Source organism: Anser cygnoides, chromosome 13, assembly GCF_040182565.1.
Source record: "Anser cygnoides isolate HZ-2024a breed goose chromosome 13, Taihu_goose_T2T_genome, whole genome shotgun sequence".
Lineage (NCBI taxonomy): Eukaryota > Metazoa > Chordata > Aves > Anseriformes > Anatidae > Anser > Anser cygnoides.
Window position 1 is genome coordinate 5,007,593 of NC_089885.1, and position 19,938 is coordinate 5,027,530.

Below are 19,938 nucleotides of genomic sequence, written 5' to 3' on the forward strand. Positions count from 1 at the left end.
AAAGGGGGAAAAAGGCAAAAAAAAAAAAAAAAAAGAAAAACAAAGGGGTTGTCTTTTTCATCCTGGGGAAAAAAAAAAGGGGGGGGGAATAAAAGATTTTCACGCTGTCTGGAAGGGGGTGAGGGAGGGGGCATCACCTCGGGCTGGGGGGGGCCGGGGCCGCCCGTGCGGAGCGGGGCGGAGCGGGGCGGAGGCGGCGGGGGGGGGACACATGCGCCGTGCGCGCACTGCGGAGCGGCGCGGAGCGGAGCGGAGCGGGGCGGCCCGGGCACGGCGGCGGCCGCAGCCCCGGAGCCCCCCCCCCGGCCCCCCGGGTCCCCCCCAGCCCGGAGCCGGCGGAGGTGAGCAGGCGGCCGCGGAGGAGGGGGACCGGGGGGTGTGCGTGGGGGGGATTTGTGGTTTCCCCCCATCGCTTTGCAGGTTTTTATTGGGGCGCTCCGCGCTTCTCGCAGAGGGGCACTGCTTTGCGTTTTTGCGTGGGGAGGGGGGGGCTCCACCGGTTTGCATCCTTGTATTGCAGGGGTGCCCCCCCCCCCGGTTTGTATGGGGGGGCTGGATTGCTCTGCATCCTTGCATGGGGGGGTCCCTGTCACTTTGCATTTTTTTTTGGAGGTGGGGGGGGATCCTCCGCCGTTTTTCACCTTTTTTTTGAGGGGGGGGTCTGCGCCTCTTTGCATCCTTGCATGGAGAACGGGGGGGTGGGTAGGGGGTCAGGCCTCTTTGCATCCTTGCACGGCGGGGGTGGGCATCGCTTTGCATCCTTATGGGGGGGATCCTGGCCGCTTTGTAGCCTTGTGTGGGTGGGGGGTGGGTGGAGAGGAGGGGGGGGCTTTGCACCCGTGCACGGCCGGGGAGGGGGCTGTCACCGTGCATTGCCGCATGGAGGGGGGACCTGCACGCCCTGCACAGCGGGGAGGGGCCCTCGCTTCGCATCCTCTCTCGCTTCCCATTTGTGCACCGGGGGGGCCCCGCTGCCGTGCATTGCTGCAGAGGATAACCTGGACCTGTGCGTGCCCCCCCCCCCGGGGTCTGGAGCCCCCCCAGCAGGCGCACACACCCCCCAGGGGTGCAGAGCCCAGGCCTCGGCGCTTGGTGATTCAGCTTCTTGCGGGGAGCTTTGATAACGGCGCTCCAAACTCCAGCTCTCAATGCCTGGCGGTGGTGTCACAGTGATGACATGCCCACAGATCGGGAACGATGCTTTTTTTGGGGTAGTTTAGGGCTGTTTTGGTTGTGCCAGGCATCCAGCAGCTGGCCTCGAGATGGGGAGCGCAGGACCTGGGCGCGCAGGCAGGTCAGCGATGGCAGAATTAATAATTCATCCCCAAAAGTTCGGTGCGCCAAGGCACACCCCTCGATTGCTGTGCTGCCTGGAGTTTAGAGAGGCTGCTGGTTTTGGTGAGAAAAAGATGGGGAAAAAAAGGTATTTGGATGGCATTTCTGTGCTTCAGGAGCATGCCTGGTTCAGGCTGGGCGGCACGGCTCAGCACGGCAGGCAGGAGGTTAACGTGCGCCGTGCTCCTCTGTTGCAAGCACAGGGCACGCCGAGGGCTCTTGCACATAGTGCCTGTGATGCAACCGAGTCCCCAAATGCCCGGCTCCTTTCCCCAGGAGCTGGAGAGCCCATGGAGAAAACCGGAGCTGAAGCATATTTTGCTTCGAGCTGTCATCTCCCTCGGCCCAGTTCTGAACCGAAGATGCTCATCCTCCATTTTCTGGTAGATGACAAATCAGCCGGGGATGCCAAGCTCTTGACAAGTAACAAGCAACAGCCCTCAAGCCAAAAGGAAAAAACAAAACAAAACAAAACAAAAGCCAGAATGCTTTTTGCAGAGCTGCCCATCTATCGCAGGGCAACACGATTTTGCTGGCTGGAGCGCGGCTGTTCCCAAGCAGCGAGCACCCGGTGCCCAGAAAGACCCCTGCTGCTCACTGAGGCTGCCCCACGTTTATCAAAGCGCCTTCTATTTCGGGGAGAAAAAGGCCGGTTTGTTGAGCAGCGAGCGTCCCGTTCGCACAGGCCGCCGGCATGAGAGGGAGAGAGCCAGCCTTCCTTTAATGAGCTGGGCACAGAAAGGGAGAAATGTCATTGAAAGATTTTCCTTTGCTGATGGGGAGTCATTAAAAACAAGGCGTGATTCCCGGGCCAGCCGGATTTTTCCAGTCAAAAAGCACACGGGATCGGTGCTGCCCGTCCCCTGCCCTGTCCCTGGCACTCCTGCAGACCATGGAGAGTGACAGAGGAGGCCCCCACGTAGCTTCATCTACTCCTTTTCCTCTCCCCTTTGCTGTTAGGGTACCCATTATTTTCGCATAGATCCAGAAAACCCGCATCAGCTGAAAACCAAGGAAATCATCCCCGTGAAAACCTACTTGCCAATTACTTTCTGGCATGCGCTGGTGGCATAGCTGTAAAGAGACAGTTTAGGTAAAAACATGGAGCCTGCTCGTTTCAAAGCAGCAGGACCAGCTCTTTATTCTAACCACAAGGTAAGGAGGCAGTCACATTTACAGCATCCTCCTAAGGAGGCTTTTTGGCTAAGGTTTGCACTGCAGAGCCCAGCCTCACGAGGGGTTTGTGATTTAGAGGCAATTTAGCCAAGTGCTGTTCCTCGAGCTGGAGCGCTTTGCAGCAGAAGGGGGAGGAAAAAAAAAAAAACACTGTGGCATTTACTAATAAAACTCTTCAGGAATATTTTTAGCCGTGTTATGTCGCACTTCGCCACAAAGCGCTCGCTTGTGAAGCCTCCTGGCGGAGGCAGAGGGCTGGGGGAGAGGCGCAGGCGGTGCTCCCGGTGGGATGTGCTGGGGCACGGGGCAGCCCATGCAGATCTGACACCGGGCTGGCCAGGCAGTCAGCTTCTCCTCCGCTTGGCTGGAGGGCCTGACCCTTCCCCTGTCCGTGGAAATGGGAAACAAGCTTGTTAGAGATGGGCTTGGCAGGGGCTGGTGGGCGCAGCTCAGCCCTATGGTTCCTGTGTCAGCTGCAGCTGATCCTCACTGCCACCCAGGATTGGGGCCGAGACCGCCCCACTCATCGCACATGTGAGCCTCCAGCCTCCCTGAGCTGAGGGATCGGTGGCCCAGGAGCAGCCCCCCGTGGCCTTTCAGGTCTGTCCTTTTTTCGTCTGTTCCCATGGCAGGAGCCACTTACAGCACTGAGATCCACCAGGGCACAGCCACAGCAGCACTCAGGGAGCACCTACAACCCTTGGATAACCTTAAATAACCTGGCCCAGGGGTGCTGTGGGCCCAGGTGAGGCTGCTGAGGATGATTATGGGCTGGCAGCGCCCACCTGAAGTTGGCAATTTGGCCCTTTTTGGCCTGCAGCTGCCCAGGTTTAGTGTCACCAGTGGGTGGCTCTGCCTGGCTGGTGGTGCTGGTGCACCCGTGGCCACCTGCAGCGCTTCCAGGAGCGGTGGGGTCTGGTTTTTGGACCACACTGGACATGTAGAAGAAATAATGAGTTAGTCTTGGCCAAATTCCACCTGTGCTCAGGCTCCCCCTTTCCCATCGCTGGGCACAAGCGGCTCATTAACAGCTTTCTCCCTCGCTTTGGGAAGCGCCGGAGGGAATAAGCTCGGCAGGCAGAATAGCATCTGCCATTGTGCTGCAGGAGCACAATCGGCCCTTTCGGAAGCTCGGTATTAATGATTTAGACACAAGTTTTGCGCTGTTTGGTCGGGGCAGCTTGCATTTGCATTAGAAAAATCCCGCCGAGCTGGGGAGCCCGGCCGGGCACTATCAATGGGAAACTGTTCTGCGCAGCGCCACCGGGGCCAAAAAATGCGAGCTCGGCACATTTCTGGCTCCTGCTGTGGTCGGCATTACCCTGTTGATGCCTGGCTGCCCCGCTCCCAGCTGTTAGCATCGCTGCTGGGAAGCTTCTCCCTCCGCTGCCAAAGCATTTTATGGGATGTTGATGAAGATGGGGGGATCCCAGGTTGCATGGGGACGGTTAATATGGGGCTGGCAGCGTTTGGGGGCGCGCAGGGTTGCTGCAGGGAGCAGGGCAGGACACGGTGGCCCAATCGGTGTGGTGTGAGCACAGATAAAAAGAAAACCCTGGGGAGCTTTGCAGTCAGCTGGAAATGATGGAATTACAGGCGCTCGCTCGCTCCTCTTTGGGTCAGGGTGTTGTGGGGCCGTCATAGGGGCTGTAGCACGTGGGGGTTTGCTTCTGCTTTGAGCCCAGCTCCGTCACCGCCGTGTCCCAGATAAGTCCCTTGGGGAGAAAGGGGAGAGAATCAGGGGGAATGCAAATGGAAAAAGCTGTTTTGGGGTCATTTCTTCCTCTTTTTTCCTCACCCAGGAGAGTGTGAGTACTTGCCGGCAGCATGCCGCTGGTGAAGAGGAACATTGAGCCCCGGCACCTGTGCCGGGGGGCTCTGCCCGAGGGGGTGACGAGCGAGCTGGAGTGTGTCACCAACAGCACGCTGGCTGCCATCATCAAGCAGCTGGGCAGCCTCAGTAAGTCACAGCTCAGCGTCCCCTGGGGACATCCCCCTGGGGGCTGCTGCCACCCCGCACCGGGGCTGGGGACGGCCAGGGTGCTGGGATGCTGCGGTCGCTCGCCCCAGTTTGATACTGGTCAAAGAGCCCCTGACTGGGTGGGAATTATCCAGAGAATAAAGAAAGGAGGATGCTCAGGTCCAAAGGGAGGATGTGAGGGTGTTTTAAGACCCACTTTCCTCCCATCGCTGCTCTCTTTGAGAACCCCTCATTTCTTGACTTGTCTGGAAATAGGACAGTCAGGCTACTTATTCAGGTTTTAAAAACCCTCTTCTTTTTAATGCAGAGCACTCCTGGAGCCACTTGAATACTCCAGGTGAAAGACAGCTCTGTATAAAAGGTCCAAGTCCCCGCCTGCCTTCCTGCCCCAGCTCCGATTCCTGCAGCAAAGGGAAGGACAAGAGCACTGCAGATGCGAGTGGGGACATGTAATAGGGGAAACCTATTTTGCTCCTGAATATTGAATTAAAATAGAAAGAGCAGTACAGGCTCTCCCTCTAGTGCCTTTTTCACCCCTCCAGAATTAGATAACTTTCTAAAATACGCCCAGAAAGAGGAACGATGTACTTAGGGAGCTGCTGGCATGCAAAAAGTCGGAGAGGATTTGGTGTCCCCGTGGGCAGCACAGTGCCAGGTCACAGCTCATGGGTCCCCCCGGCAGGCCGGCACGCCGAGGACATCTTTGGGGAGCTGTTCAATGAGGCCAACAGCTTCTACATGCGGATGAACTCGCTGCAGGAGCGGGTGGACCTGCTGGTCATCAAGGTGACGCAGCTGGACTCCACTGTGGAGGAAGGTGAGGACCACGGGGCGGGAAGCACCATGCCCGGGGCGTTCTGGGGGCTGGGAGGCACCTGCCCGGTGCCAGGTGCAAGGCCACCCCTGCATCCATCCCCCCCCTGCCCCACGCCCCCAGTTTCTCTGCAGGACATCAACATGCGGAAGGCGTTCAAGAGTTCCACGGTGCAGAACCAGCAGGTGGTTTCTCGCAACTCCATCCCCAACCCGGTGATGGAGATGTACCAGCGCTGCGACAAGCCCCCGCCGCTCAACATCCTGACACCATACAGGTGGGACAGCCCCTCTGACGCTCCTCAGAATGTGGGGAACCCATGGGGACCCTTCCAGGAGAGGTGCCAGGGTGTGCAGCCACTTTGCTGCTTGGTGAGGGCTGGAAATGCTGTTTTCCCTATGGCTGTGCCACCATAGGGCACCTGGAATGTGTGGCCCTGCACCACAGAATCACCTAGGTTGGAGAGGACCTTCAAGATCATTGAGTCCAACTATCAACCTTGCATGTGCTATAGCTCTGGTGCTAATTTGCGATGACTGTTTTCAGTTTTGGTGCCTAGAGAGGTTGTGGACTTCCTTGGAAGTCTTCAAAAGCTTCTGGACATGGTCCTGGGCAACCCGCTCTGCATGGCCCTGCTGGAGCAGGGGTTGGACCAGGTGGACCCAGCGGTCCCGTCCAACCTCACTCATTCTGTGGTTCTGTGAACCTGACTTACCAAATCCCACCACTTAATCATGTCCCTTAGTGCCATGTCCGCAGGATCCTAATGTGGTAAGGTAACCACAGTGCAGGTAATCACAGCTCCGTGTTGGACATGTTCATGGAGGTCCACCAGCTTATAGCTGTGGTCATACCAAACTTCCCCATGGGGGGAAAGGGGTCTTCTCCAGAAAAATGATGGGGTCTCGTTTGGGGGAATAAATGCCCAAGGCAGCTGCCCCACTGTCCCCGCTCGCAGTGGAGCCCTTGGGCTACATGAAAAACCTGTACGGAAAGCCCCAAAAGGGGCATGAGGTGGGACAGGGTAGGGACCAGGGGATGCTGGTGGAACTGGTGATGGTGGGAAGGGCTGGGGGGGGGGGGGGTCTCCATCCATGCACTGCCATTGCTAGCACTGAAATCTTTTTGGGATTCCCTCCCCCGTTCCTAATAGCCCCCTCCTTTCCCCCCAGGGATGACAAGAAGGACGGCCTCAAGTTCTACACCGACCCCTCTTACTTCTTCAACCTGTGGAAGGAGAAGATGCTGCAGGCAACAGAGGATAAGAGGAAGGAGAAGCGCAGGCAGAAGGTAGCGGGCGCAGGGAGGGCACCACGGTGGGTGCAGCTGGGCGATGCCCCCCAGGCATCACCCAAGGGCTGAAGGACGTGGGGTGGAGGTGGATCTGTGGCTTGTGTGCCCCCAGGAGCAGCGGCTGGTGGAGGACTCCACCCGGGAGGTGAAGAAAGTGCGGAAAGCCCGTAACCGGCGCCTGGAGTGGAACATGATGGCGTACGATAAAGAGTTTCGGCCCGATAACAGGTTCTCACCATCCCCATATCACATGGCATCATCGGAAGGATCACTGTCCCCAGACAATAGGCAGGTTTTACCTATTACGCATTCAGCTCACTGAGCTTCCTTTGCTTTTCGGCACTTCTGGTTGTCTCCTTCGTCCTTGGGGGAACGCATTTCTGGTTGTCCTCTGTCCATGGGGGAAGGCACCACCCGTAGCAGGAAGGGTTTCGGGGCAAGGAGGGGGTGATGAGCCCATGCCTGTGTAGCTTCAGGCACAACACCGTCCTGGTGCCCACCGGGGTCGCATCCTGGACCTTGATGTTGGGATAAAGTCAGAGAGCTTTAGGAGCCAAGGGAGGAGACTGGTCCAGCTCCATTGCAACCTCCTCCTCCCCTCCGTGCCTCCTTGTCTGTCTCTGCTTTGTGTCTGCTTTCCTCAACCCCACAACACCCCAAACCTCCTCCTTGCCCACCCTGACCCCTCCTGCCCATATGACCCTTGGCTTTTCCCCTTGCCATAGATCCTATGCCTCAGATGCTGCCGACCACTCGTACCCAGCGAGCCCCAACCACCCGGCACAGCTGCTGGCCCCCGCTGCCCACCTGCCGGCCGAGCACAAGGAGGGGGTCCTGGCGGCCGTGCCCCCCCAGGAGCACGTCTACCGCCCGCCAGCGGGCAGCCGGCAGAACAGCCTCAACCGTGCCCAGCCACCCCACGCACCGCAGCCCCCTGAGGCTGTGCTGAATGGGCCTAGGCCACACTTGGTCAAGGATTTTGGGTAAGTCCCTAGGGTTTGGGGTGAAGGGGGGTGTCCGGCATCATTCCCCATGTTGCTGACACCTCTTCCTCCCTCACAGCCCACAACCAGTGCCGATGGCAGAGTACTTTGTGCCGCCAGCCCCGCCGCCCCCACCACCCGTCATCCCCTCGGCGCAGACCGCCTTCGACAGCCCCATGGCAGCCCCCGCAGCGCTGCCCCCCGGCACAGCCGCCCCCCCATCCTACTCGCCCTCGCCGCCGCCCCCTGCACCGCCAGGCCCCTACTCTGCTTCCCCGCCGCAGGCCGGCCCCATGGGCCCCCCCGTGGCCCCGCCGCCACCACCGCCAGGGCCCCCGGCGCTCGCCGCCTCACCGGCACACTCGGTGTCGCCGCCGGCCCCTGCCACCGAGCTGCGGAAGCCAGCCATCCCGCTGATGCCCATGAGCGATGCCCGGAGCGACCTGCTGGCGGCCATCCGCAGGGGTGAGGCTGGGTGTGGGGATCCGGGGGGTGGGGGACACCCCCGCCAACACACCTCGTGGTTCAGGGCTGGGGGTGTTGGCTTGAGTTGACTCAAGGAGGGCCCTGGGTGAGGCACCAAGGTGGTGGGACCTGAATGGGACCTGAATCGATGGCCCCGAGGGGGTTGGAGGGGATGCTTTTCAAGGGCTGTAGCACCTCGTGTGGGGAGAGGGCTGGGGGTGTTCAGCCTGGAGAAGAGGAGGCTCCAGGGAGACCTCACAGCGGCCTACTGATACCTAAAGGGGGCTATGGGACAGCTGGGAAGGGACTCCTTATTGGGGGATGTAGGGCTAGGACAAGGGGTAATGGCTTAAAACCAAAAGAGGGTAGGGTTAGATGAGATATAAGGAAGAAATTATTTACTCGGAGGGTGGTGAGGCCCTGGCACAGGCTGCCCAGAGGAGCTGTAGGTGCCCCATTCCTGGCAGTGCCCAAGGCCAGAGTGGATGGGGCTGGAGGCAGCCTGGGCTGGTGGGAAGGTCCCTGCCCACGGCAGGGGGCTGGAATTAGATGGGCTTTAAGGTCCTTTCAAACCCAAACCCTTCTGTGATGATTCTTTGACTTGGCGCATCACTGCCAGGGAGGGGGGAACCCATCTCTGGAGGTGACTTGGGGCACCACGGCAGCACTCCTGGGTCCCTGGCCTCCTTTCAGACTGCAGCTGATGCAATTCTCCAGGGTTGTGCACATTCCTCCTTCCTGCTCAGTGCAAATCTTCAGGTTGAACGAAAGATTTGGCCCCCCAGGAAGCTCCAATATCCTCAAGGCCGGGTGGAAGCCAAGGAAGAGGGCTATAGCTTAGTGATCATGGCCCATTCTCTGGCTGCCCCCTTCCAGCCAGTGCATATAACTGGGGGTGGTCACACATGCTTATGGGTGATGCTGCCCCTAAAGCCTTTCCTTTCCTAATGCAGGGATCCAGCTGCGGAAAGTCCAGGAGCAGTGGGAGCAAGAGGCCAAGAAAGAGCCCGTGGGCAATGACGTGGCCACCATCTTGTCCCGCCGGATCGCGGTGGAGTACAGCGAGTCGGACGACGACTCAGAGCTGGACGATAACGAGTGGTCAGACTGAGGGGGCCGGGACCAGGCTGGCGGGGAGCTGCTCTGCACCAGGTGCGTACCTGGGTGCCCACACCCGCCATCAGCCCCGCTAATTCTGGAGCTTTTGCTTTTTACACCATGTCGAAAACCATGTCGGGCAGCGCTGGAGGCTGTGCACGGGTAGGACGCGCCTCTGGGGCGGTGAGGCCGGGAATTAGCAGCACCTCAGCGTTTAACGATGCTGGAAATGCTCTCTGGCACTGGGTAATGCACAGCCACAGGGTGGCTTTGTTAGGGAAACGACACCACGAGGCAGTAGGGCTTTTGCAGCTAGATGTTAAATGCGTAATGGGGAGACCGAGGGGTTTGCAACCTCTGAGCCCATTCCCATCCTCAGGACCAGATTTTTGGGAGAAAAGCGTGAAGGCAAGGCTCGTGCAGCTGGCACATGTGTGTCCTGGGGGCAAGGGGCTGGGGGCCATGTCCCAAAAGCCCCATAACCCTTGGCCTGACTGCTAAACCACTGTAGTTTTATTTGACAAAAAAATATAAAAAATGCTGCTGTTAGGTAAACCCAAACCACTGAAACAGAGTGATGCTCAGTCTCGCTCTCTCGATTTGCACTTTGTAGCCCCACAAATGCCACTAGTACAGTCAAGGACAATCCCGTCCCGGGGCACTGGCCCGATGCTGCCCTATCCTCATCCCCAGAGCATGGCACAGGTGGGGAGCACGGGAAAGGGGCCCCCGCCACCATGCCAAAAAAAACAGTTTGCTCATCAAAATAGGGCATGATTCATAGCTGCCTTTTCACGCAGCTATTAAGGAAGGATTCACGGGGCTGGGGGTGCAGAACAAAAGGGGGTGAAATACTGAAAATATCACAGCCAGGGGTGAGGATCTGCAGAGGGCTGGAAGAGGCTCCCCACCAGCAGAGAACGGGCCAGTACCAGGCGTGGACCCATCTGACACAGCCACCTGGCCCTCTCTTGCATTCCCGTATACCATGAGCCCCAAAATGGGGGAGAAACCTGAATCCTACCCATTGCATCGCTTTTGGGGACTTTGTGTCCACCCCCCCAGCAGCCAGATGGGTGAGCACATAGGTAATGTTCCCAGTCCCTGGGAGTGAATCGACCTGTAAAGCAGATGGGAGGATTTGGCTGGGACCCAAAAGGCTCAGGGAGGCTGATGCTTACTTATATCTACCCTGAGAACTGCTGGTCTTGAAGGACACCCTGAGTATATGCTCGTTTCTCCTCCGGAGAAAGAGAGAGACCCTCTGTGGTGAGACACAATGACCATAGCCCCCAGCTTAGCTGCTAAGAAACATCACCGTGAACCCTTGACTGAGTGACACAAAATAGCCTCTTTTGTTTAATGCAGCACTTCCCGTTTCTCTGCATCCCACTGACTCCTCTAGATGGGACTCGAGCAGCATGGCAGGCTCCTCTCTCCCCACCCCCCCACCCCCCACCCCAAATTTGGCCACAGTGGATGGCCCCACGAGCATCAATGCAGTGCTGAGCAGGGCTTGGGCCAGGTGCAGGAGAGGGCCAGAGCGTCTGGGGAAGGATTCAAGGTGGGAAGTGAAGTCTGTTGGTGCTGTCAGTGGTTCTGCACCCACTTCTGCCCTGTCACAGGCCACAGCCCTGCATCTGATTCTCTGTTTCCTTCAGGGAAATCCCCCTTGGCATCAGCACAGCTGGAGGAGCTGCACAGAAAGTCCTTGGGGTTTTGGCCTGGTCCCGGTGCCCATCCCACGGGAACCACCACCATGTCACAGCGGGGGTCCCATTGCAGAGCAGCTGGGATGTGACCTGGAGAGAGATCAGAAGGAAGCCTTGTTAAAAAAAAAAAAAAATCCAGAGTAACATTTAAGCAGCCAGCTATCAGTACTTAGTGTGGAACAGTGTTAATACAGATGCAAGCACTGTACTGTTTGTATGTACAAAGAGAATGGTTATTCGGGTAATTCAGCAAGAGATGAATTCCCCCTAAGGGAACAGGACTGCCCTGAGCCATTAGGGTGCTTGTGGGGACCCCATGCAGGGCTGGGACACTGCCAGGACATCTTGTCACACGGGGACAGGGAAGGGCCTTGGGGACATGTGGGGCTGGCTCTTCCCTCAGGTCTGTGGGCATCCCCGTTCTGGGGAGCAGAGCTGTTGTGGCAGGGGCTGGATAGGAGCCGAGTGCCCCCGCAAGGCCAGGTCTCTCCCCAGGCCCTGCTTGTGCTATGGCACAAAAGCCATGCGATAACTCCAGCGGGACTCGCTGTGGTGGCACCCGACAGGAGCGTGAGTTTGCAGGGACAATCTGGACCCACCACCTCATAGCAACCCTGTGGTGCTGGGGGTTGGAGCCATCACCCCGTGCTGTTATTAGGGTCAGTGCCATCACATGGCAAAGCACTCGACAATCACACACTGAAGCCTTGCTTGCCCTGCGTGGGTTGTGTTGATGGAGGAGCCAGGAGCCTCATGGTGACAGGGAACAGGGCTCGCCCTCATTCCTCACAGCTTTACGTTCTTACACCATTCTTGGGTGTCCCAGCACATCCTCACCCTTCACACTCTGCCCAAGGAAGCTCCCAGCCCCTAGCGACTATCCCCTTTCACACAGCAAGCCAGCAGGACCGTACCCTCCTGGCACTGCCCACTGCTTGCAGTCACCATAATCCGGCTCTTCCCAGGCCTTGGCTGCACTCAAGCAGTCTTGATACCCCAAACAGGCAGATCCACAGGTGGCCTCCCCAGATAGATGTCCACATTGCAGCTCATTGCTCTGGTTTCTCATGTAGTTGGTGAAGAAGTGACCTGTACAGGCTGTGGACACCAATTTCTGGCCCAGCCATAGCACACCGTGCTCTCCCCAGCTCTCCTGGCAGCATCACAAGGCAGACGAGCAGCACATGGTGGCACTGAGAGCCACAGTCCCACTCCTGCAAGGCCAGCTTTGCTGACAGAGCAGCCTCCATGGTGCCTTGACATGCTCAGGCACCTCATGCTCAGGATGACCGTCTTCATTTTAGGCATACTCACCTAATTTCAACCAGGTCACCTCTGAAACCCAACACGAGCTCTTTGGGTGGTCTGGGCCAGGCTAGCTCTGCTGGAGGTGGTTGTGCCGTGCTAATTAACTCTGGCTGGCTGACCCATATGCTGCACACTCAGTGTTTTGTACATATGTGCCTATTTCTGTATACTCCTCCAAAAGTAGGCCATGCCGCATTATACAACCTGAAATGCTCAAATCCCCATGTGGGCTGATATAAAAGTGAATATTTAAATATTTTTATCTAACTTGGCAGCCATTAAAAAATACAATCCAGGTCACAGATGATTGAATTGCTCTTCTCTCTCAAGTGTACCCGAAGTGGGCTGAGGAGATCCTCCTGTACATTAAGGGATCACGTTCCCTGCAAAAATACAGCAGTGACGTTTCATTGCCAGCAGATAATCACAGAGTGCCAAACATTTAATGAGCCCAACCGATCTCCTGAGAGCTCCCCTTGCCATTTTATCTGCCTTCTCCTCCTTGCCAATTTATGGGCACAGATTAAAAATAATAAATAAAAGGCTGCCAACAGGGGGAAGTGTATTCTGTGCGCATACAAATTAATTAGGCTTGAGTCAACCAAAGAATAAATAAGCTGGTTTGAGTATGCTTAGAGATATTAGCAGAAGACTCTAGTCCCCGAGGTCCATCAGGAACCTCTCGGGCACCTCAGATTTACCTGATGAGGGACGTTTTGAAGATTGCCATGCCCGTGGTACGCTGTCTGTGAGAGCTGTGTCAGCTCTGAAGTCTGGTCTAGCTGAAGTCTCATGAAGGTCAGTGGAGGTTTGGTAGTGGTCACATCCCAGCTTCTCCTTGATCTCAGGTGAGCTTTGGACTTGCTGTTGGTGCTGGCAGCTTAGAGGATCAGTGTCCTGAAGAAATCAAAAGGCACTGGGTGGTTTCTAGTTTGCCACCCTAGGCATAGACCTGGGGAGGAGCAAGCATCATTGCCTATGGGAGCTCCTGATTTTGCACTTATGCTTGCTACCAGGATGAAGACTTCCTGGGCAAAACAAGACTGAGCACAGCTTCTCCAGGGAGCTCCCTCCAGATAAGAGCCCTCAGATTTCCTTCCACTAACTTTTCCACCTGTACCTCCTTTTCAATGCCCTGACAACCGGAACAGAAGCTTGGCAGACATCCCTGGGAGCAGAGCATCAACACCTTTGCTTTAATGTCAAAGGGAGGTTTTATACGGAGCGAGACAGGCTTTGCAGCACCAGAGGTGCTGTTTTAGAGGGTGCTTTCCAGAGGTGTGTGGTCAGCAGGAGCCCCACGCTGTGTCCCTGGGGATGGAGCACGGAGGGCCATGGGCAGCTCTCCCCATCCGCTCGCTGAAGGCCCTCCAGCACAGGATGCTGGCAAGGGGAACATAGGCTGGTTTTGGTTTTTATCATTCCTGTTTTTCTCTAGTAGTAGTTACTTAGGGGTAACGTTTTCTAGGCTGGCATGTCACTTTACAGGAAAAAAAAAAAAAAGGACAAGAACTCTGTCCTGAGGAGCTTACAGTTTACAGCAAAGACCATATGACCTGCACTGCACTTTAGAAGCCACAAATGTACAATTGCTCTCATACCCATGAATTTACCCTCCCGACTGGGCAGCAGCACCTTGAGGACCATTGTCCCTTCCCTTGGTGACCCCACGACCAGTACCACAACCACATCCCCCTGCCATCAGCAAGGCTCTCCCATCTCCCTGCTGTCCCCCCACAGAAGTGCCTGAGCAAAGCATGGGAGTGACAAAACCAGCATGTTTTGTCCCCATATAGGTGGCTGTTCCCTTGGGGGGGGGGGGAGGGCCTTTCCCAGGCCCCCCCCATGCCACATGGGGCTGTGCTCCTCTGGTATGCCCATGCAATCCACACGATGCCCTCCTTCAGGGATTTACACCTAAGCCTAGGCTTTGAAATGCTTCAGTCTTTGAGAACCTGAAGGGATTTTTTTGGTGAATCCAATCTTTTAACAGACCCCAGGCTCACTCACGCAGGCTTCACTTTGTTCAGGTGAGAGTTGTGCTTGCATTTTGCTGGGAAGAGGGGGAAAAGACATGCTTCAGAGTGGGGGGTTGCCCCAAAGCCTTCAGTTCCCTGCCCACAGACAGGGCAGGAGGAGGTCCCTTTGCTGGGGACCGTCCTGGTGGTGGCACCGGGCCAAGGCAGGGCCTGCAGCAAGGGACAGGCTCACACTGCAGGATGCCCTTAGGCTCTTCCCAGATGAGACACACTTGGCTATGGTGTCCCTTGAAGGCAATGTTAATGTAACATTATCAGTCTTAATCTCTGTCTCATGCTGGGATGGGGCTCTGAGGCCACAGAGCCCTCCATAACACCACACAATGGCAGACCAACTATCTTCCCCTTCCCCTGGGGACATCTCTCCTCACAGAGCTCCCTCTGCAGCCTTGTGCTTTTAGCAGAACACGCTTAAATCTGCTGTTGACTGTTGCATCTGGGGACTTGTAAGCTCATGTGGTGGGAGATGAGCCTTTCCCTGTACTCCTCACCTGTGGTGACAATGTCAAGGGACCATGTTGGCCCTGGGGGACTGGCTCCATGCTAGAATTACCATTGAGCTGAAGGCACTAAGATGGTAGAGGAAAGGGAAGGAAATCAGCCTGTCATTTTTGGGTGGCTGGTCACACTCCCACCACTCTGTGGGAGAATATCTCAGGTAGGTAAAATGAAGGGCAGCAGGGAGAGCAGCATGGTCCCCATGCCAGTGTCAGACTGAAACAAGGCCCGGGCCTGAGCTGTGGCAGCAAAGTTAAATCGCATCTCAGGGGAGGTGAGGATGGAGAGACTCAGGCAGGTTTCTGCCACAGGAGGTCTTTGAGAAGTAGGTAGGTGGACACCAGAGAGAGGGGCGCAAGCCCTGAGCCTGTCTGGGGCCAGGGTATGGTGTGGAGGTGCCCATGGAGCACCTCATCCATCCTGGTGGGTCTGCAGTTCTGCCTCATCCCCTTCAGGCTTGTAGCACCACAACCTGCAGAGCCACCCTAGCAGCCTGGGTACATGTCCCCACCAGCTTTGTTACCCCTTTGCTGTTTTTTGACCCTCAAATATAATAAAGATTAAGCATACTAGATTAAGATGTGAACTAACAGCAGAAAATCAGGACACACAGCTGGTACCACTGATGTCCACAGACTGCTGTGTGTATGCAACACCAGCACCTTAAGGCCAGCACCTTAAAAGTTACCCATGGATTTGGGGTAGCTCAGCTGAGGGATCTAAAAAAAAAAAAAAACCCCCCACAAAAATAAAACCAAGAGAAAAAAACTTACATGATTGCCAGGAGAAAAAAAAAATCCATTCTGCCTTCTTCTGCTAGAGAAGCAAGAGAAAATCCGACCCAATGTTATTTCCCAGCTAGCCACCAAAAAAACAGAGCAGTCATCACCATAACCACTTTCAAAATTGGGTTTATAAGAAACCAATTACACAAGAACAAAACAAAGAGCACACCAAGCCCTACTTCAGCAGGATCTCCTGCCCTTGTAGGAAGCTCTTTTATCCCTGAAGGCCCCACCTCAGCTCAGGTGCTTCAAATCCCGTGAATTTTCACCCATTTTGGGTGTTTGTGTATGCCTGATGCCTCAGCTGGGAATACTTTCCCAGCAGAAAGTCACTTGCCATGGAAAAACTAACCATACAATTCCTGCATTAGGAATGAAGTGGGATTTGAGCCCAGTGAAGTTACCGTGATGCACGTTGAGGGACTGTTGATTCCTCTAGAGGTGCTCTGGAGGAGGAGAGGTGCCACTGCTGGCCTCCCAAAAGCCATCTTGGTATGAGCCTTGATCCCAGAACCACCACCAAAGCTAGTTTTACCCTGAGAAGCTCCAGGTCTGCATTTAGCTCTGTCCAGTTTTCCACAAATGGGGCCTCTCTTTGTGGTGTCTTTCCTCGCAGATTGGAGCAGTTTAGGACAAAGAAAGAAAATCCCCACCAAAAAGAAACCTTTTGCTCTGAAACGCATTTTTAGGGCTGTTTTGGGGTTGATGGCTCCTTGTTTTAATAGACTCCCTTTTGGGGGCTTGCCTGGGGGATCCTGAAGCAGAAGCCCCCCGGTGTGAGTTTGGGTCGGTGCCACAGCACGGATCCTGCTCCAGGTCAAACATGGGACTTGCAGGAGGAGAAGCTGGCAGGCAGCGGGGTGGGATTATCGTTGACACAAGTGCCTTTTCTGGAGATCCCCACTGCATTTCCAAGGAGCTCCCGGGGGGGTTGGAGCAGTGGGTGGTGGAAGTCTGGCAGTGAGAGTGCCCGTCCCCTGCCAGGGGGAAGGGGCAGAGCATTTCTGGGCACTGGTACGTGTTTATGATGCTCGGCCTGCCCTCGCCCAGGCAAAAACCTGGACAAAACCCTGAGATGTCCACCAGGATTCCTCCTTCCTTACACCTGAGATTTTATCCCAGGGCAGTTCTTGCATCAGTTTTTACTTTGATCTTGGCCAACCTAAGGGATACCCGCTCTGGCAACCACACGTCTCTGAGTGCAAAAACAAGCATTGCACCTTGGGCAGGGGACGGACCCCAAAAGCACACAGTAGGGCTGCAAGAAGGGCGGAAAAAAGAATATCTGCTTTGCTGCAGGACATGCTCCTGCCTGTGGGTTTGTTCCAGGGTGTGTGCTGGGGAGCCTTTTTCCTCCTCCTCCTCCTCCAGATGCAGGACTGGAGCCATGGGTTTCCACCACCTTCAGCAGGAGCACGAGCACCTCTGGGAAAGGCTGGCAAAGGGCATTTCTGCCTCCCCAACCCTGCTGGAGAGGCTCAGGGCAGGGTGTCTCCAAAGGGAAGGCACGGTGGCATGGCAGGGACAAGGACAATGTCCTGGTGGCACCTCATGCCTGGCATCGGAGGGGCTCATCAGCTGGTGAGGATGCCCTGATGCTCCAAAATGCTCATTTTTTTTTTTAATACCGGCAGACATACCACCAGCTTTTCCTTCAATTTACCACTTGATAGAAGCAGCTGACGGGAGACAGGCATCTCTCCCACGGGAGGGTCACACATTGCAGGCTATCACCTGATTTCCATTATTATATAGTTGACATTAAAGAAGAAAGAGTTGTTCACTGTCTAATGGGGTCTTTTAACCACGTGCACTTAGTCAATAGGTGAGTAGATGTTGCTGCTTGTATCTATCTACCGTACACAGTCGCTACATGTGAACAAGTGTATTTCTCCCTGGTGTTGTGGGTGTCCTGCCTGTCGTGACACTAGGACGGAAAGGTAGGGACAATGTTGGTCGCGGGATGAGCTTTCTTCTGTACAGTGTAGAGAGGAATCCTGCGGAGAGCCGAAGCACCGCTTGTAACTACATTTGTTAAAACGTCATATGACATAATCCCGAACTGTTGACACTTTATGCATGTGCTAATTAAAAATAATTTAAAAAAAAAGTAAAATAAAGATTTTAAGAGGTTAAAGTATATTTCATTTCGGCTTTTTGTCAGCTCGCCCTCACTGAGCCCATTTGCTGCGGGAGGAGTCATTGGCCCCATGATGCTCGGATTTCTATTAGAGGCCAGGGGCAGAGGAAGCAGTGCAGAGCTGTGATATCTCTGTAACCCTTATTTTAGAGAAACCAGCTCTCAAAGATCTATTAATTCCCAAGGGTATGTAATCCCTGACTGCCTGGGTAATTAGATGGCAGAGGACGGCCTTCTGCTGGAAAAGTCTCCGTCCCAGAGGCTTTGCTGAAGGCTTCAAAGGGATGCATGACCCGGGGGTGCCCTTTGCCCAAAACCCACCCAATCTGCCCCAGATTGCTTGAGCCCAGGTCAGGGAAAGTGTAAACCTGTAGTAGCCTGGGTTCAACTGAAATGAAGACACAGACACACACGCTTTGGCACATACCTCGGCCAGGAGCCCAGGTCTTCAAATGTGTTTATTTTAACACCCTCTCCCCCCGTTTTTGGATAACCTCTTGACAAATCACTTTAACAGTTTTATTTACAGTAAGAAAAATAAATTACTCTTACAGATGAATGTATAATATTATACACAATAGAGATACAGTGCAATAACAGCATTGATTTGCTTTCACTCGCTCATAAAGTGCATCGTAGGGGCTTGACTTTACCATGGCCGAACGGTAACTCCACATTTTCCTTTGAGATCAACTCTCCCAGTCAAGTTAAAACAGTTACATCAAGATAATTTGCTGTCCTGATTGCTCTGAAGCGTCCTCGTTGCTGGGAAAGCAGATGTGATGAGAGGGGAAGGAACAGCGAAGGAACAACCTTGGTTTAGACACAATTGACATCGAGCAGATTTTACAAAGGTGACTACTTCTGTCCTCAGCCTCTCCAGTGCTTTATCCTACAGTGTTTTTCGGCTGGTTTTAAGATCCTTTTCCGTATGACAGTCGTTGTACCCCAGACTGATGGCTTGGCAAGTGCAGCTGGAGGGACCTGGCTTTGCTAAGCCATTGCTGGGCTTGGAGCTGGGGACAATCCCCATTCACATCCCCCAAAATTCACATCCCCCAAGTCCAGGGGCAGAGGAGTGGTGGGCCACCCGTTGTGATGTGGGCTGGCTCTGCTGAACATCTCCTTTATCTCTGCAATGCTGCGCGTTGCAAAGTTTTCCAGTGGGAGTGGGGAGGCTCAGGTCTGCGGGTGGCCAGGACAGGGGCAGGGCAGCTCTCAGCAATTTTGCAAAAAGCAATGGGACTTTTAACAGAAATGGTGCAGATGGTAGAGACAGAGCTGTTAGCAGCAGCACGGCCACCTCGCCCCGAGAAAAGGTCGCACGTGATAGAGAGGAGTTGCAAGGGGACACCATGTGCATTGAACAATTACTCCTGACAATCAAAGGTAGCTGCTGATTAGTTGTTAACAAGGAAGCAAACACTTGATGCTGGTCAGTACACATCAATACAAATGATTATCAAGATCATTTTTAGAGACACCCCCCCCCCCCCTCCCAGATGTGATGCTTCAACAAGAAAGAGGTACTTCGTCCCCCACCAAGAACAATAATGGTTTCTGGGGCTGTTACACCAGGTTCAATTAAAGCTCCTTTTTTTGAGATGAGCAAATTGTGGCTGTCGTATCAGGACTGAAATCCTTAGGGTCACACGTGAGGGTCACACATTTCCATGGTTTTATCTGTGCTGATTATGCCCTGAAACCAGCACCGAAGGGTGCCCACTTCGTTTCCCACCCCACATGCAGCTTTGCAGGCTTGGGAGGGTTGGTGCTGACGGCCAACAGAAGGGGGCCCCAACATCCAGCAAAGCAGCCCGGTGCCCTCATCGATGCCCAACATCTCCACTCAAACCTTTCTCCAGTGAAAGATGTTATATGGAAAAAAAAAAAAAAAAAAACGAAAAAAAAAACCACTGAAAGGAAGGTGCAGTGAAATGGACAGAGATTTCCACACCCTAGTGTACACCATGTTACCTTAGGCGCCTTCACCTTCCTCCTCACCTCACCCTATTTCTTTTTACCCTATTCTTACCTCCTCTCAACTTACCCTGTTTCCACCAATGAGTGTAGGATATACAAGAAAACACAACTTTGGGCATGCCAACGTGTGCCCAGAGCTGATGAGCTCATGCTACATCTCACTCAGAAATACAAAACGGGAAATGAATGCTGCCTTCCAGAGCAGCTTGTAGAAAAACACTTCCAAAATGTTCACAATGCCTCAAAAGTGGTTTAAACTAACTCTGCATTGGGTGTTCACACCGAGGAGCTGCAGGGACCTGGCTGCAGTTACAGAAACCAGAAGAGA

General features: G+C 54.8%; 1 protein-coding gene across 2 annotated transcripts; it reads left to right on the forward strand.

The window, feature by feature from the left end:
• Positions 1-201: 201 nt before the first annotated feature.
• Positions 202-19,565, forward strand: LOC106038521 (actin-binding protein WASF3-like). 2 transcript variants are annotated; one of them, XM_067005076.1, is made up of 9 exons: positions 202-341; positions 4,314-4,471; positions 5,175-5,309; positions 5,430-5,583; positions 6,479-6,596; positions 6,712-6,887; positions 7,325-7,582; positions 7,662-8,047; positions 9,001-19,565. In XM_067005076.1, the coding sequence occupies exons 2-9, from the start codon at positions 4,339-4,341 to the stop codon at positions 9,156-9,158; spliced, it is 1,518 nt and encodes a 505-aa protein (XP_066861177.1). In that variant the 5' UTR covers positions 202-341; positions 4,314-4,338; the 3' UTR covers positions 9,159-19,565. The 2 variants fall into 2 exon arrangements, with proteins under 2 accessions (XP_066861177.1, XP_047926663.1); XM_048070706.2 differs by lacking the exon at positions 202-341 and having other exon boundaries at positions 847-4,471.
• The last annotated feature ends 373 nt before the right edge of the window (positions 19,566-19,938 follow it).

What these genes read in the sequence shown, in the direction of transcription:
- LOC106038521 (XM_067005076.1), top strand. Translation starts at nt 4,339, where the DNA reads ATGCCGCTGGTGAAGAGGAACATTGAGCCCCGGCACCTGTGCCGGGGG. An exon ending in GGACTCCACTGTGGAGGAAG is followed by an intron (nt 5,310 to 5,429) that starts GTGAGGACCACG and finishes CCACGCCCCCAG; the next exon opens with TTTCTCTGCAGGACATCAAC. An exon ending in GCTGGCGGCCATCCGCAGGG is followed by an intron (nt 8,048 to 9,000) that starts GTGAGGCTGGGT and finishes TTCCTAATGCAG; the next exon opens with GGATCCAGCTGCGGAAAGTC.